We start from the raw sequence: 15,336 nt of genomic DNA on the forward strand, positions 1-15,336 counted from the left end.
ATGCTCAGTGATTTTTACTTGCTGGTTACAAGGTTTGTAGTGGCGGCGAGTTCAAATAGCTTGAAAGTTGAACCCGAATGTTACATTTTTTGACTGTTTTGTTGTTATTATGTAACCGTCAATTTAAACGAAAATATGGCACATTTTCCTTCCGAGGCTGACGTCAATATGGTGCTCGCCGTTGTCCAAGGTGCATCTGTTTCAGCTGTGCGGCGTAACCTACTTATTACAGGGAATGTGGAATCGACTATCAACAATGTGTTGGATGGAATGTTGATTGTAAGTTTCAATCGATGTCGTTTCTGTAGTAAGAAATGAACTCGGTGTTCATTACATAATACAATGTATTAGGCGGTGCGGAATACTGATCATTTGGAATATACATGTTGTAGTCATGCAATGTGCACTTTGTAACATTTGCTTCGTTTAGTACATATTTGTTGTGGTGCAGTACGAAGACATGTCTTACTTTATGCAGTGATTGCGTTGGTGTTGTAATGTAAGTTACATGGCTAAGTTTTTAATGTTGTCGCAATATTGAGATTAGAACACAGGGGCTTGACGATCTATTTGTGTGATTGGTTACTGAAGTCAAAAATGGACGTCTATGGTACAGGGACTTATCTAAGTCACAACAATTTATTAACACATACGGTAACAACCTACTGAAGGAGGTTAAAGCATGGAAGGTAAAAACGCTAGTACCTTCCATGGTTAAAGTAACCATTAAAGTTAAAGTCTAAGTAACCATTCACTGAGAATTGAAACAGGGCGCCATACTCAGTTGCCAGGTAGCAAATGAAAGAATACTATTATATCTTCCCTGTAACACAAATCAGATGAACAAAAATGAACAACACTTTCTGATGTATTGCCATGTCTATGCCCAACACAGGAACATTCTATTTATGAAAGTAAGGAAAATATCCCCAAATTTCAATAAAATAAACCACGACGATAGTGTACCTGATGATGTATTATTAGATAAATACATCATCTATTACCGATATGCTTTCAATTACTAGGATGAAGAGCCTGACATTGAAACTGTTTCAAATCCTATGATAGTGGAAGACACAAAAGCAGAAAAAGAGTCAACAACAGAAGAATACCTCAGTAGCACAGACATCAACAGTGACAATAGTGATATCAGTTTGCCTGCTGTTGATTTCACAACAATTAAAACCAAGAATATCTTAAACTCTCACACTTCATTGCAAAACTCTATAGTGAGAATGGAGAGTCCAATTGAAATTAGTGGTGAATCTAATGATGGTGTACCATCACCATGGCGGGATTGTGATCATTATATGTCAGTCTTGGAAAATAAAAGTAAGGATCACTTTAAAGTTAAACCAATTAGAAAATATGGAGCATGGTCTGTTTCAAGTTCAAGTTCAGATGAAGATGAAATGTTACCACTGTCACTGACACATAGACTACAGCAAAAACTTCAAAAAAAAGAAACTTGTGGTAACTCACAAATATCATGCCTAGGGAGTCAAAATAAAGTTTGTGCTAGCATAAGGTATCAGAGCAGTTGCTATAGTAAAAATGATTCTGACTATAAAATTCAAGATAGATATGATGTAATTAAAAGACGTGCAATGGATGATAGGGAAATGTGTGAAGGCAGCGGAGAAAATGAAATTGACATTAATGAGGATACTCCAGGTGCTGTCAGAAAGAAAAAACGAAAATCTCCTGAACAGATTGAAGAATTAAAAAGACAGGCACTGGTGAGTTGGAAAATATTAAATTGATTCTGTTTGTTGGTGTAGCAAGTAAGAAATTTACAACACCCATTCTGTGTATCATGAATACAAATGCAATCCAAGAAGTCAAGTTAGGTATTAAGGTTTATCAACCCAGTTTGATGAAGGTGGGTGTGCTCAGAGTGAATGCGCAGAAGTTTACACATGAGAACTCTTGCCTTTGCTCATGTACAAGTCAGTGTGAAGCTACTACAAATATTGTGCTTAGTTGGCTACCCAACAGTCAGAGCAATCAGAGAACAGTTTGTTTGTTGAAATTTTTTGACATATTAAATTCTGCCTTGTATTTGTGCTTTGACTCAACAGTCAAAACAAACTACTGAAACTGATGTATCACAGTCCCTCTATCCCTGTTCTGGAAAGGCTTGGCAGTCTATATTGTCCCAGGGCTGGTTGTGAGTAAATAACAATTTGGACAATTAGCCTTGTAGCTGAACATTGATCTTTCTAAAACACATGACGAATAGAAGGGGGCCAACCGATCACGGTTGTTTTGAAGTGTTCCAAGTTGCGATCCCTGACAAATTTAAGTGAGATATTCATGTATAATAATGTCAGAATGCCACTATAGAAAGACTTGCCGGCTAAAAAATTGTGTTGAGCTTCTAAATTTATATAAAGTATCAAAATATATGGTTATTTTCAGTTGTAGAAACTAGAATATGCAAGGAACAATGAATCAATCGTTTCAATAGAATGCTCTGCTATCAAGAGACTATGCTTCGCGGAAAGCCATACTCGGGGCTGTCTGAGCACTGAGGGTGATTCATACCTTAGACAATAACCGTTTTCAGACCCTAATATGTAATATGTCTGTGATACCAATTTTTTTTTTCTACATATGATCCTATATAGCATGAGCAATCAATCAATTCACAAAATATAAAATAAAATTTAAAGACTTTCCTGAAACTGTATTTATCAACCCTGTCTGGTCTAGTCAATGTAAAAGTACATGGGGCTGGCAGGATAAGGGTTAATATTGTAATGTACCCATTCACATGAGTCATATTTCACAATACACTACGGAAAATATAAATTTGACTTTAATTTAAGGATGTAGTAGACTTTCGTGGTGATTTTTTTTTTCATTTTTTTGACGTGCCAGGAAAGAATACATTAGAATACTTGTGTACAAGTGTATGTGTTTTATGTAAATCTGAATAATAATAATTGTTAAATAATGATTAAATGCAGACTGACTTTATTAATTGATGTTTGTGAAACAGAAACTGAAAATGAAAAAACAGAAAGAGAAGACAGAAATACAGCGACAGAAAGTACAACAGATGGTGATGAAGGAAACTGAAAAATTACAAAAGGTGAAGGAGAGGGAAGAGAAGAAACAAGAGAAAGAAAGAGAAATGTGCCAGAAGAAGGTAAAAAATCAAATAGCATTATTCATGATGACGTTTAATTCTGACAAACAAATGCGTAAACAAAATTGAAATGGTTGCAGATGTATTTATAATTTTTGGGACATTTATTTAATTTTTCAAAGTTTAAACAATTTTTCAGACAGTTATAAATAAATTCTTTTGGAATTCAAATCAAATCACAGCAATATACATGCAATGCAGTTGTTTTTATCATCTTGCACACATTGTCCTTGTTAAATCTTTTCCATGCACTATGTAGCCTATGATTACATGATTATGATTAGTTATTTTTTAGTATTTTAAACATCCTGTTATCATGACAAACACTAGTAATATTTCAAGGTGCATAATAACTATATTTTGATTTACATGTCAAAAACGTGTTCATATGATATCGGTAACATTGCTATTCATGCCAATTTTAATTTTATTACCAGGCTGAAAGAACTGCAGCAAAAGCAGCAAGACCTGAAGAATGTTTGAAGGTTGATATAAATCAGTTGTTCTACTGAAGGCAAATAAAAAGAGCAGAGAGACAATTTTACTGATTATGCCAACTCATGACATAAACACATATTTCTTGGATTACTATGAGAGTATTATGAGAATACTGCATAGTATATGCACAAAGGCAGTGTGACCATCGTATTCATAGATGCATAGTGGATATCAATTTAGTGTATTTTTATGAACACTTTATTATTACATATTTTTATTTCATGTAATCATGAATTCACTACGTTCAATTGAGATAATAACCCAAATCCAACTTTTTATGAGATTCATGTCTGCTTGGACTTTGCGATCACTGACTGCAATCTGTTTCCCTCGGGCAAAGAAAGCAAAGTGTTCAAACACTTTCAATGTTGCTGATATCATTTTGTTTGGCCTCACGCGGTCTAGACCCGTAGCATGGGCTGACGAAGTGTGCGTGAACGCTTAGCCCAGGGCTAAGCGCCCTCTGCAGCGACCTTTGGGTGTGAACATTATGCACGTGATCAAATATATCCAACTTTCTCATTCCCAAAATGGCAACCGAGCTCAGTGTACACGCTTCCACACTGATCGGGTCGCTGTAGTAGAGCGTACAGCAGCTCCAATCGAAGACAAAATAAATTTTGTTCACTGTCTATGACATGCATTAATAAAACTCTGTATTCTGTTACGCCGATGTATACTGTTTCTGTGCATCCAAATAAGTTGGGTCCGTCTTCTCTCGCGTTCCTGTGCACGTCGCTTCAAAATTAGAACGAAACATGTCAGCAGCAGAAATAGAACCTCACGCGTGTCATCCATTTTTCGTTCGTAAATAGTGGCTTGTCAAAGGTCACCAACTGATGGCGCCCCTTAGCCCATGCTAAGGACTGGCCCTCCCTGTGCGTGGACGTAATTGGGTCTAGCCGAAATGCAAATATGCTAGATAAGCCTAAATCAGCTTAAATTATAGCCCGTACTTCGTGTAACGTGAACACAACTTATGAGACAGTTTGTAAAGACAATAATCTTACTGAAATAGGGGCACATGCAAAGTGACTTTTTATGTCTTGGTTACCTCCAAACATTTCCCATCCACCACATTCCTTTTCACTGGCACATCTGATACAATTGTTTTCAGATCTATAATGATAATTTAATCAAGATTGGGCCCTGGAGCTGACTATTAGTCTGACTGTGTCTTTCACTAATGCAGTAATGTAGCCAAGGAGCCAAGAATCACTTTCCCAGTGACCATGTATGAACTTAGATTATTTATGGGGGAAGAATATTTATTTTAAATTTTTTATTTGTTTTTCTACAGTATGTGACAGTATTTTTAGACCAGAGACTCATTGAAGACCCTGGTGGTGCTGATATTCTAATACATTTACAAAGCAAGGACGTTAAATACTCACTGACATTTCAACCAATCACAAATGGTATAACATGGAAGAGACAACAGTTACAAGATTATAGCCAATCATCTCAGGTAATTTTGTTTTTGTTTTGTTAATTTTTTAACCAATCACCAATAGTGTAACGTGGAAAAGACAACAGTAATAGGAGTATAATATTTGCATTGTAGTAGCCATCCCCCCCAAAATAAAACATGATTTATTTATTTTCTAAAACACAGAATCTACTGTATATCAATATAAAAACAACAACAACATGGCCTTATAACAGTACATGTTTCAGAGGGTTTCTTATTCTGGCCTTCCACATATGACAAAAAACGAAGTCGCTAAGTTAGGCATACTGGTATTATAGTTAAGAAATATAATTTCAAATGTATACTCTTGTACATTTTATAAGTAAACATGGTGGGATATGGTATACATACTGGTACCAACTGAAATATTAAAAGTCTGATTCAACAATGAAATATGTTATCATTAAATATTTCTCATATCTTATTTGTCCTTTTCAGTCTTCCAACAACCCTGATCAAACAGATGAGAATGAAGTCTTAGTTGTCTTACAAGCAGTTGAGTTTGTTGAAATGGTACATGCCTTCAAGGAGGTAAACAGTTCTCACATGTGATCTTCAGATATGAAGTTCAGTTGCTTTGACATATGGATGGAATTCCCTACAGGTTTATTTTAATTCCCCGATCAAACTATTTCAGAACCTTCTTGACCAAATCTGTTCATTCTATGCATGTGCTTAGTATGTAATGGTTTTGCGATTTGATCCAAGATGGCAGACTTTTTGTTTTTTAGCTCCGCTGTCGACTTTGTCGAGCGGAGCTTATCATATGAGTGATTGTCCGTCGTCGTCGTCCGTGTCAATGTTTTACTTTTTCGACTTCTTCTTGAAAACTACAAGCCTGAATGCTTTGATACTTGGTGCATATGTACCTTGGGTAGACCTCTCTTAGGTTTGTTCATTTCATGTTGATATCTTCAACTCTCTAATTTTGGTGAATATTTTTGTCATTTTTGGTAAAAAGTGATATTTTCGACTTCTTGTTAAAAACCGCAAGTCCAATTGCTTTGATACTACATATATAGGTACTACATGGTGACCTCTCTCAGATTTGTTCATTTCGTGATGATATCTTCAATTCTCTAATTTTGGTGAATATTTTTGTCATTTTTGGAGAAAAGTGATATTTTCGACTTCTTGTTAAAAACCGCAAGTCCGATTGCTTTGATATTACATATATAGGTACTACATGTGGACCTCTCTCAGATTTGTTCATTTTGTGATGATATCTTCAATTCTCTAATTTTGGTGAATATTTTTGTAATTTTTGGTAAAAAGTGATATTTTCGACTTCTTGTTAAAAACCAATAGTTCAATTGCTTTGATATTACATATATAGATACTACATGTAGACCTTTCTCAGATTTGTTCATTTTGTGATGATATCTTCAATTCTCTAATTTTGGTGAATATTTTTGTCATTTTTGGTAGAAAGTGATATTTTCGACTTCTTGTTAAAAACTGTACATGTCCATGACAATTAGTCTCACAATCAAATCAAAGATGATTTGACTGGCAGCCATTTTTTTCAGCCATACTACTATATCTCGTTAACCTTTGTATCGTTTTCATTAATATTTAGTACATGTGTCATAAATGAATTTATATTCATTTTATAGTCAGTTCAAGGATGGTCTAATGCTGGTAATTCTCCTTTTTGGCCATAACTACTATATCTCTGAGAACCATGTACAGTCCTGCATTTTTGTTACATTCATCATAATACATGCATACTGGTATGTTTATTTTTTTGGGAATATCTTCCAAAGGTTGTATTAAATGTTCACACAATGTTTTATTTGTTCTCATTAAATTGTAAATGCCCTAATATTCGGCCATGAAAACATTGTTTAGAAAGACTCATTGGGTAACACCATAACAGTTAAGCTGACACATGCTTACAATACTGCAGGCAAAAATAAATAAATCTGATTTTTGTGGATAGTAAATTAGTCTATTATTCACTCTCAATTACTGACCATACACTACAAATTCATTTAGAAACAATTTACCTGGTCACATGACCAGTGATTTGCATATAGTGGTATTATGCTTGTAATAATACATTTCCACAACTTTTTGTGATCGGGTAAAAGGAAACAGACTTGCAGCCATATTGTTTTTGGCCTAATTGCTTTATTTTAGGCATGAATAACATTTCTCCTAATTGCAACAGGGACTTGTTGTCATTGCTTCATTATATTAAGTTTGATGAGTGAAGAGTACTGTGCATATATAATTAATTGCACAGATAGATGCTTATAGCGTATTGCCAGCACCTCTGGACTGACCAGCTTGGCTTATTTACAAAGTATTATGTATAACCTGCATGTGTTCCATATATTTTGTATATATCTTAAAGGAATGCATTCATCTTTCCATTATTCTGATTTCAGGAACAGAGCGGTTGTGCACCAGGTTCCAACACACTGAGATCGTTTGCCGTCGCAGCCAGGGATACATTTCATGGAAAGAATACCACATTAGCCATTGTTGGAATGGAAAAATATTTCAGGTACATTTTAATACCTATTGTATGATAAATCAAGGGTGTATAAACAAAGGGTGTGTGTATACGTATTGAACACAGCATATATGTGATTGCATGGTGTACGTCACCAGACTACCATAGTAGAAAATCTATATGTCTAAAAAACTACATCTATTTACTACACTGTAATGATTTTTTACCTAAATAATAATTTGTACATATGTAATTCAATTATATTGTTGTAAGAGTATCGCATAGTATGTGTTTTTTCCCCTTAATTACATTTATTGTATTGACCATAGACACATCTATCATTTACATAAGTGGTATTAGAACACTGTAAATACATTAAATTATTTACTGGTTTTTAATTTTGCTATTTTTCACTGATAGGTAAAACCCGGTAAATTAAATCTATGTGAACATGTAAAATAATAAAACTCATTGTTTCCTTGACAAATTCGTGAAATTAAAACACAGTGAATATGCTCAAAACATCAAAATAGTGAAATTAAATGTCAGTGATAATAAATAGTTTTGCAGTATTAGGTAATATTATGGAACACTGTCTGGTCAGTTTCATTTCAAATTTTCTGACATTGGAAATTTACTCCACTAAGTCATGGTTGTGGGCCACTTTACAGTTGCTTACCCAGTGTGGTTTCATTCAACCATTATATGAAATATTCATATAGATTATTTAATTGTCGTAGATATCTAAGTTGCTTACCCGGTGTGGTTTCATGCAACCATTATATGAAATATTCATATAGATTATTTAATTGTCGTAGATATCTAAGTTGCTTACCCAGTGTGGTTTCATGCAGCCATTATATGAAATATTCATATAGATTATTTAATTGTCATAGATATCTAAGTTGCTTATCCAGTGTGGTTTCATTCAACCATTATATGAAATATTCATATAGATTATTTAATTGTCATAGATATCTAAGTTGCTTACCCAGTGTGGTTTCATGCAGCCATTATATGAAATATTCATACAGATTATTTAATTGTCATAGATATCTAAGTTGCTTACCCAGTGTGGTTTCATGCAGCCATTATATGAAATATTCATACAGATTATTTAATTGTCATAGATATCTAAGTTGCTTACCCAGTGTGGTTTCATGCAGCCATTATATGAAATATTCATATAGATTATTTAATTGTCGTAGATATCTAAGTTGCTTACCCAGTGTGGTTTCATTCAACCATTATATGAAATATTCATATAGATTATGTAATTGTCGTAGATATCTAAGTTGCTTACCCAGTGTGGTTTCATTTAACCAGTATATGAAATATTCATATAGATTATGTAATTGTCATAGATATCTAAGTTGCTTACCCAGTGTGGTTTCATGCAGCCATTATATGAAATATTCATATAGATTATTTAATTGTCGTAGATATCTAAGTTGCTTACCATTGCCATATGAAATATTCATATAGATTATTTAATTGTCGTAGATATCTAAGTTGCTTACCCAGTGTGGTTTCATGCAGCCATTATATGAAATATTCATATAGATTATTTAATTGTTGTAGATATCTAAGTTGCTTACCATTGCCATATGAAATATTCATATAGATTATTTAATTGTCGTAGATATCTAAGTTGCTTACCATTGCGTGTACATTAATATACATCATCAGAAATCAGAAGAATAAACAGAATAGAGATTTTCGAACAGCTGTGTTGTCAAATCAAGGTGGAGACGATAATGGCAAGGGTGGAAAGAGGAAAAACAAATCTGGAATACTGAGGGTGATAACTCGAGTGGATATGGAGGAGGTGAGTGCTGTTACAATCACTAAATCATTCTGCATAACATTCACATTTATGACGTTTAGTGTGAAATATCATTGCTGATACAACGAGGTAAAATTTGAACAGTAAGTTGAGAAAACCAAATCATCTGAATTTAATTATTTTGTTCAGTGTTATGCAAATTTGAGACTACGGTAGATTAACACAGTTACTTAAATAATGCATTAGTACTAACTAAACTCACATGATTCACGTGATCTGTTATATAGTGAACAAAAGTTCTACCAATTCAAAGTCTTGTTCTCATGGCAACATGTAAAACAAATGTTATTATACAATTTCTTTACAAAATACATCAGACACTTTTAAATAAAGTATTTTTCACATTTGTAATTGTCATATATTCCCTGAACGTAAATATGTTCACCTGTGTGGACATCTACTTTCATTATGAATGATAAATAAGTTGAAAATGTGTAAATTTGATGCTCATTATACCTTCCAAAATTTCATCAGAATTACAATGAGATAGTGTGTATTTTTAATTGTACAGATAGTTTTTATTGATTTTAGACAACCACTGTTTAAAGAATGTGTAGCTGCTGTCTATCATGACAACTTCTATAATCAGAGTCAATATGCCAAGTATTACTATTGGTGTTTCAGTGCCATGCTCTCTATGGAGCATTGGACCTTGTATCTTTACTGATCAACACAGTTGTGAAAACACCATACAGTCAGTCATTGGGTTGTATTTTTGGAAATACCACATTTGCTCTCTCAGTACATGGACTTTCATAAATAGTTGTCTATGGACAAAATAATTCATATTTTTAATGTTCCAGCGTACAACAATCCGCTGAGCAATTGTTTTTGAACTGCCCTTTCAGTATGATCAGTGTTATTTTAATTTTCATGAGATGTGAAAATGGAATTTGGAATTAGAGATGTTATAATTTCCCTTTCCTGTTATTTCAGGCTTTGGTTGATTTACAATTAAACGAGAATTGTAACGTTCGTCTTGAAGAAACCATGGCAGATGTTGGTACAGTGATTGCTATGTTTACAAAAGCCATAGCCGAAGCACCCTTTAAGTGAGTCAAACTATCAAACAGTATTGATTTGTTTATTTTATGCCACGTACTGAGTAATCCAAAGAGCGACCGTTTTGTTACTAATTGACTTGCATGCTGATATGTCATTGTCACATGACAGATATTTATGATAAAAGCATGTGAGTAACTGGAGAATTGTTGTTTGAACAGCAGGCTGTCTGTATGCTGTTTGCATATGTATAGCATGAACATAAAACATTTTACCTGTCATATACCGGTAACCATGTTGGTTCAGTATTAAAATATATCATTGCATTTCTCGAAAAAAATAAAAAGGAATCCACTTTTTCTTTTAATTTTTAGAAACAGTTTTAATTAGATTCTCAGGTATTGATTGTTTTTGTTTTTTCTTACCTTGTAGAAGAGAACGAGACAAGGGAATATTCTCTTTCCATGTTTCCACAGAATGGGCTGGTGGTGTCAGAGTTGACAAAGATGGAAAAGGTTTATTGAGAGTATGGAGGCAACAGTTACAACAATTCAGATTAGTGAGTGTTGACAAAGCAGCAGCCATTGTGGCAGCCTATCCATCACCGCAGATATTGATGAAGGTAAAATCAAGAATTTTATTTTCCTATTTGCTGCTTTGTTCACTTAGTGCAGTGTTTGAATTTGGATGTTGTCTGGTTGCCATGGGCAACTTTTTTTGCCATGAGACAACCAAATCTTGAGACTGGTTGCCCATTGAGAAATCAATTATTTTATTTTTTTTAGAAATAATAATTTTTATTTTTATATTTTTAATCCAGTGCAGTATTATCATTCCACTGAAAAAAAAGTTCAGTTTTAATCATTGCTACTTACCTCCAGATACATGTAGATACACAAGACCAGTCATGTGACAGAATGTGATGGCCTTGTCCTGACGTAATTTTCACGATTGATGAGGTGTATCCTGTGGCTATATTTTTATGAGCAAAGTACAGCATTGCATTGCATAATGTACCGTGAGGATATCAACATTATTATTACACAATGTACATGGACACGTGACTAATTTAGTTATTTCATGGCTTTTGATAATCTGAAGGTTTTATTATTCAAATATACATGTACATATAAGCTAGAACATTAAACAATATAAACAAAGTGCCAAAATGTACTGTGGCAATTCAAGTTGTGCATTGGATGCCAAGCAAACTATATTTTAGAAAGGACTATTTTATCTCATTTGTATATTTCTGCAGTCAATACCAATATTATTGAAAAATGTTGAAACTATGAATAACACACTACATATGTAATAATTTGTAATATTAATTGTCCAATTATAAAAATGATTGGACACCTACATTTTCATGACAGACAACCAGTTTTTCAGAGTGCTTGTCAAGTTCAACTGAACAACCAGGAATTTATTGTAATTTCAATTCTTGTAGTGCAGCTTGAGAAATCAGTAGGATATGGTAAACTGATTTAAATTGCAAGATACATTTTCAATCACAACACTCTTCGTAGTAGAGATTATTTTACTGTCTTTGTCTTCGTAAATGGCTGTAAGTTTGCAGCAAAAATTAAATAGTTTATATTATTTACACCTATATAAAAATTTCTGCTTACAACTCTTCCCAGGGGGGATTTAAATTGATGTGAATCCTACTTTAAGCCAATCAAATTTTCTTTGTGTTTAGTGCTGAGTGCCTTTGTTAACTCCACTGGAAAATATTCTGTTGGTGTCCAGAGTGGGAACAGCCAATGCCTTCATGAGAATAACATGAAAACTTGATGGATTATTTACATTATTACAATGTAATATTAGGTTTTGAGAGCTGCTGAGTCTAGAAAATTACACTAAATGAACCAAAAAGCATGCATTAGAGACACCTCAGCTACTCTGTTGACATTGGCTGTTTATTCTATTGGTTTATTCTTGATAACAGACATCCAAACCATACACAAAATGGCCAAAACACACATATTTCATATGGATTAAAAAAAAAAGTGCTGATAAGTGGTGTTGAGAACATTACCTGATCTACACAAAAGTGTGAATATATAGTTACAACTTCTCAAACCATTCTAGAAAGCTATCTTGAGTACTGTTAAATACTTTATTTTAGCTAGAATTAATTTTTGCTGAAAAAAAATTTGGGGAGTTTTGTATGGAATTTATTTTCACTAATTTTTGACTAGTCGAATGTAAAATATAAGGAAAAAGATATATTTGCTGAATTTTATTTTTAGTGAATCATTCCTTCAGCGAAAATTAATTCCAAACGAATACAAAGTGTTTTACAGTACTATAACCATTGTGTACTGTGGCCCAGTATATTATATGTTGTACAATTCCCACACTGTATAGTGAAAACCCAATGTCATGGAATACATACATCAGTGGTGAAATTTTCCATTATTTTATCAGTGTTTCTTCAAATTACTCTATATTTAGGCTTATCAAGAATGTTCAAGTGCTAAACAAGCTGAGAAGCTACTACAAGACATTGTGGTAAGTTGGTGAAGAATGGTGCTTGCAAGTGTTAAATGTGGAAAGAGTTGTTGCAATGCTAGATTAATATTCAGTTTTACATTTGCTATGTACACCGGCAGCATTATTTCGGAGTCGAACTACTGCTCCTCCCACTGATTAACAGGAAATTATCTCCAATGCATTTACATGGTCGGGCCAAATGAGAAATGAGATCTGCCAGAGTTCAATTCTGTTTGATCAGAGCAGAGCAGAACAGAACAGAACAGTGCCCTCAAATAAAAGGGCTCTGATAAAATGCTGGTGTGTGAACATAGCAATTATCAGTATTATAAATGCCATATTTTCTCTATTAGTACCGATAGTGATTGTGCTTACATAAATAATTGAGATGTATATAGGATCAAGTTATACATGTATTTTAATAATCCAGCATACAGTAAATGCAATTTTTGGTTCATGTGCACTTTAAATACATGTACAGTAAATATGGTACGGTAACTTAATAACCTGACATCTGATATTCTGGTGCCTGCTGTGTTTTAAAGCAGTCTAGCATTACACTAAGCTACATGCCTGGTTATGTTTATTTATTCTTGTCTGTAGGTGAGGAGGGGTGCCGGTGTATTGGCAACAAATCGACGAATTGGACCAGAACTATCCAGAAAAGTGTATTTATTCTTAACAAGCCATGACGGTGATATGGTTTTACATAGCAGACATTAAATCAACAACGGTAATGGTTTATGTGATGCATGTTGAATAGTTAATTTGCATGTAATTTATAAAGCTGTATATAAATCGCACTGATGTGTGATTTGAATGAAATGCGATAACATTTTGTGCACTATAAATTTTTACTACAGCTTTTATACCCAAACAATAAATGAAATTGTTAAAATAAACTGAAACAGTACACCCATAATTGAAATTAATTAATCTCATTACCAATACTGTAAAATGACTACCTTTCATAGGGTTTAAATTTTGCTGATTTACCATTTCAGGCATACTCAGTGGGTTTTAAATTCACTGTTTTATCATTTAGACAATGTGTTCTATGCTAAATTTTACATATTCACTGGGTTTTAATTTAGCGCATTTTTCAGTCAGCGAAATAAGCAAAATTGAAACCCAGTGAATAATTAACCCCTTTACAGTATTTACTGCAACTAATTTACCTATGTATCATGGTGAGAACACTTAAGTCGTTCTTTATAGGTGTTAATGTTAACAGTAAACGGTGAGCAACCACTGTATGGTGTTAACATTAATAATAAAGACTATCTAGGTTGTATTATTATTATTAAGGTACTGTAAAACATGTCTTTTTCGCGAGCATGTCATTTTAGCAAATTTAGCGAGAGAACTGATTTCGCTAATTCAAGATGTCACTAATGACTTTATTATAAATTCAAAATGGCCAAGGCTTAGGGATTTGTATAGAGTAATCTGGAACATAAAAATCTGGGGTGCTTCCTAATTACTTGAGGGGTTGGGTCACAGTAAGGTTCAAAACTCTGAAATAAAAATATATGGTCACTGAACTAATTCTCCACAAAATTACTCTGAAAAATGTATGAAAATGTGTATTTTGAATAGTTTACATGTCATATCAAACAATTTTGTTCAATGACCTGTGCTAAAAAATTATATGTAGTGTGATGAGGGATACATATTAGCTGTCACAAAATATTGGGGAATTTTGAATATGTGTTCAATGTATTATTTATCACTACAATTTCTATATATGGTATTTATTTATGTTTTGTGTCTTTAAATGTTTTTGTTGAGTGCCAGATAAAATGGACAATTTGTATGTTACTGTTTGTGAAATAAAATATTTAGTATTTTGTAAGTGTTATCACTGTTACAGGACCAGCTTCTAAAAGTAACCTGTTGATCCCACACGAGCATGGATTGTCAACTTTGTGTAGTCCTGACCAATGGGGGACAAGCTGATCTTAGTACTAACCTGATATTTTACTTCAACCAAAACATTGTGAAAGCAGATTGTATACATAATCAGTAAAATAACCCTGCTATCTTGAATGACATCCCAAAAAACAATGCACAACTAATGCACATCTCAGGAGATGCCATCCTGCTCTTGATTTTCTCAATATTCATATCAACACTCGGAGCCACGGATTAGGCCTTGTACACATAAAATGTAAGTACTGGAATAACAATAAACATGTGTACCTAAAGTTTACCATGTTATGCGAGTTATATAGGGAACCTGTGTGCCAAGTTTGAAGTTCCTAGCTTTTGCGCCATTTTAGCCCAATACTGGAAATAAACACATGTAAAATGTGCCTGGGTGTTGAGAGTGAAACATGTTTGCCTTGCTTTACACCTTCAACCAAAAAATTAGTTACCATTCGATTTTGATGATTTTATCTTAC

The 15,336-nt window shown here is 33.5% G+C and overlaps 1 protein-coding gene across 1 annotated transcript; it reads left to right on the forward strand.

Annotated features, from left to right (window-relative positions):
- Positions 1-25: 25 nt before the first annotated feature.
- LOC100378274 (uncharacterized) lies at positions 26-14,792 on the forward strand. Its single transcript, XM_085502031.1, has 12 exons — positions 26-279; positions 1,026-1,739; positions 3,005-3,154; positions 3,592-3,639; positions 4,953-5,120; positions 5,562-5,654; positions 7,517-7,635; positions 9,274-9,412; positions 10,367-10,482; positions 10,865-11,054; positions 12,893-12,949; positions 13,535-14,792. The coding sequence occupies exons 1-12, from the start codon at positions 136-138 to the stop codon at positions 13,652-13,654; spliced, it is 2,058 nt and encodes a 685-aa protein (XP_085358157.1). The 5' UTR covers positions 26-135; the 3' UTR covers positions 13,655-14,792.
- Positions 14,793-15,336: the final 544 nt, after the last annotated feature.

The sequence above is a fragment of the Saccoglossus kowalevskii genome, chromosome 8 (genome assembly GCF_978046115.1).
Source record: "Saccoglossus kowalevskii chromosome 8, keSacKowa6.1, whole genome shotgun sequence".
NCBI lineage: Eukaryota > Metazoa > Hemichordata > Enteropneusta > Harrimaniidae > Saccoglossus > Saccoglossus kowalevskii.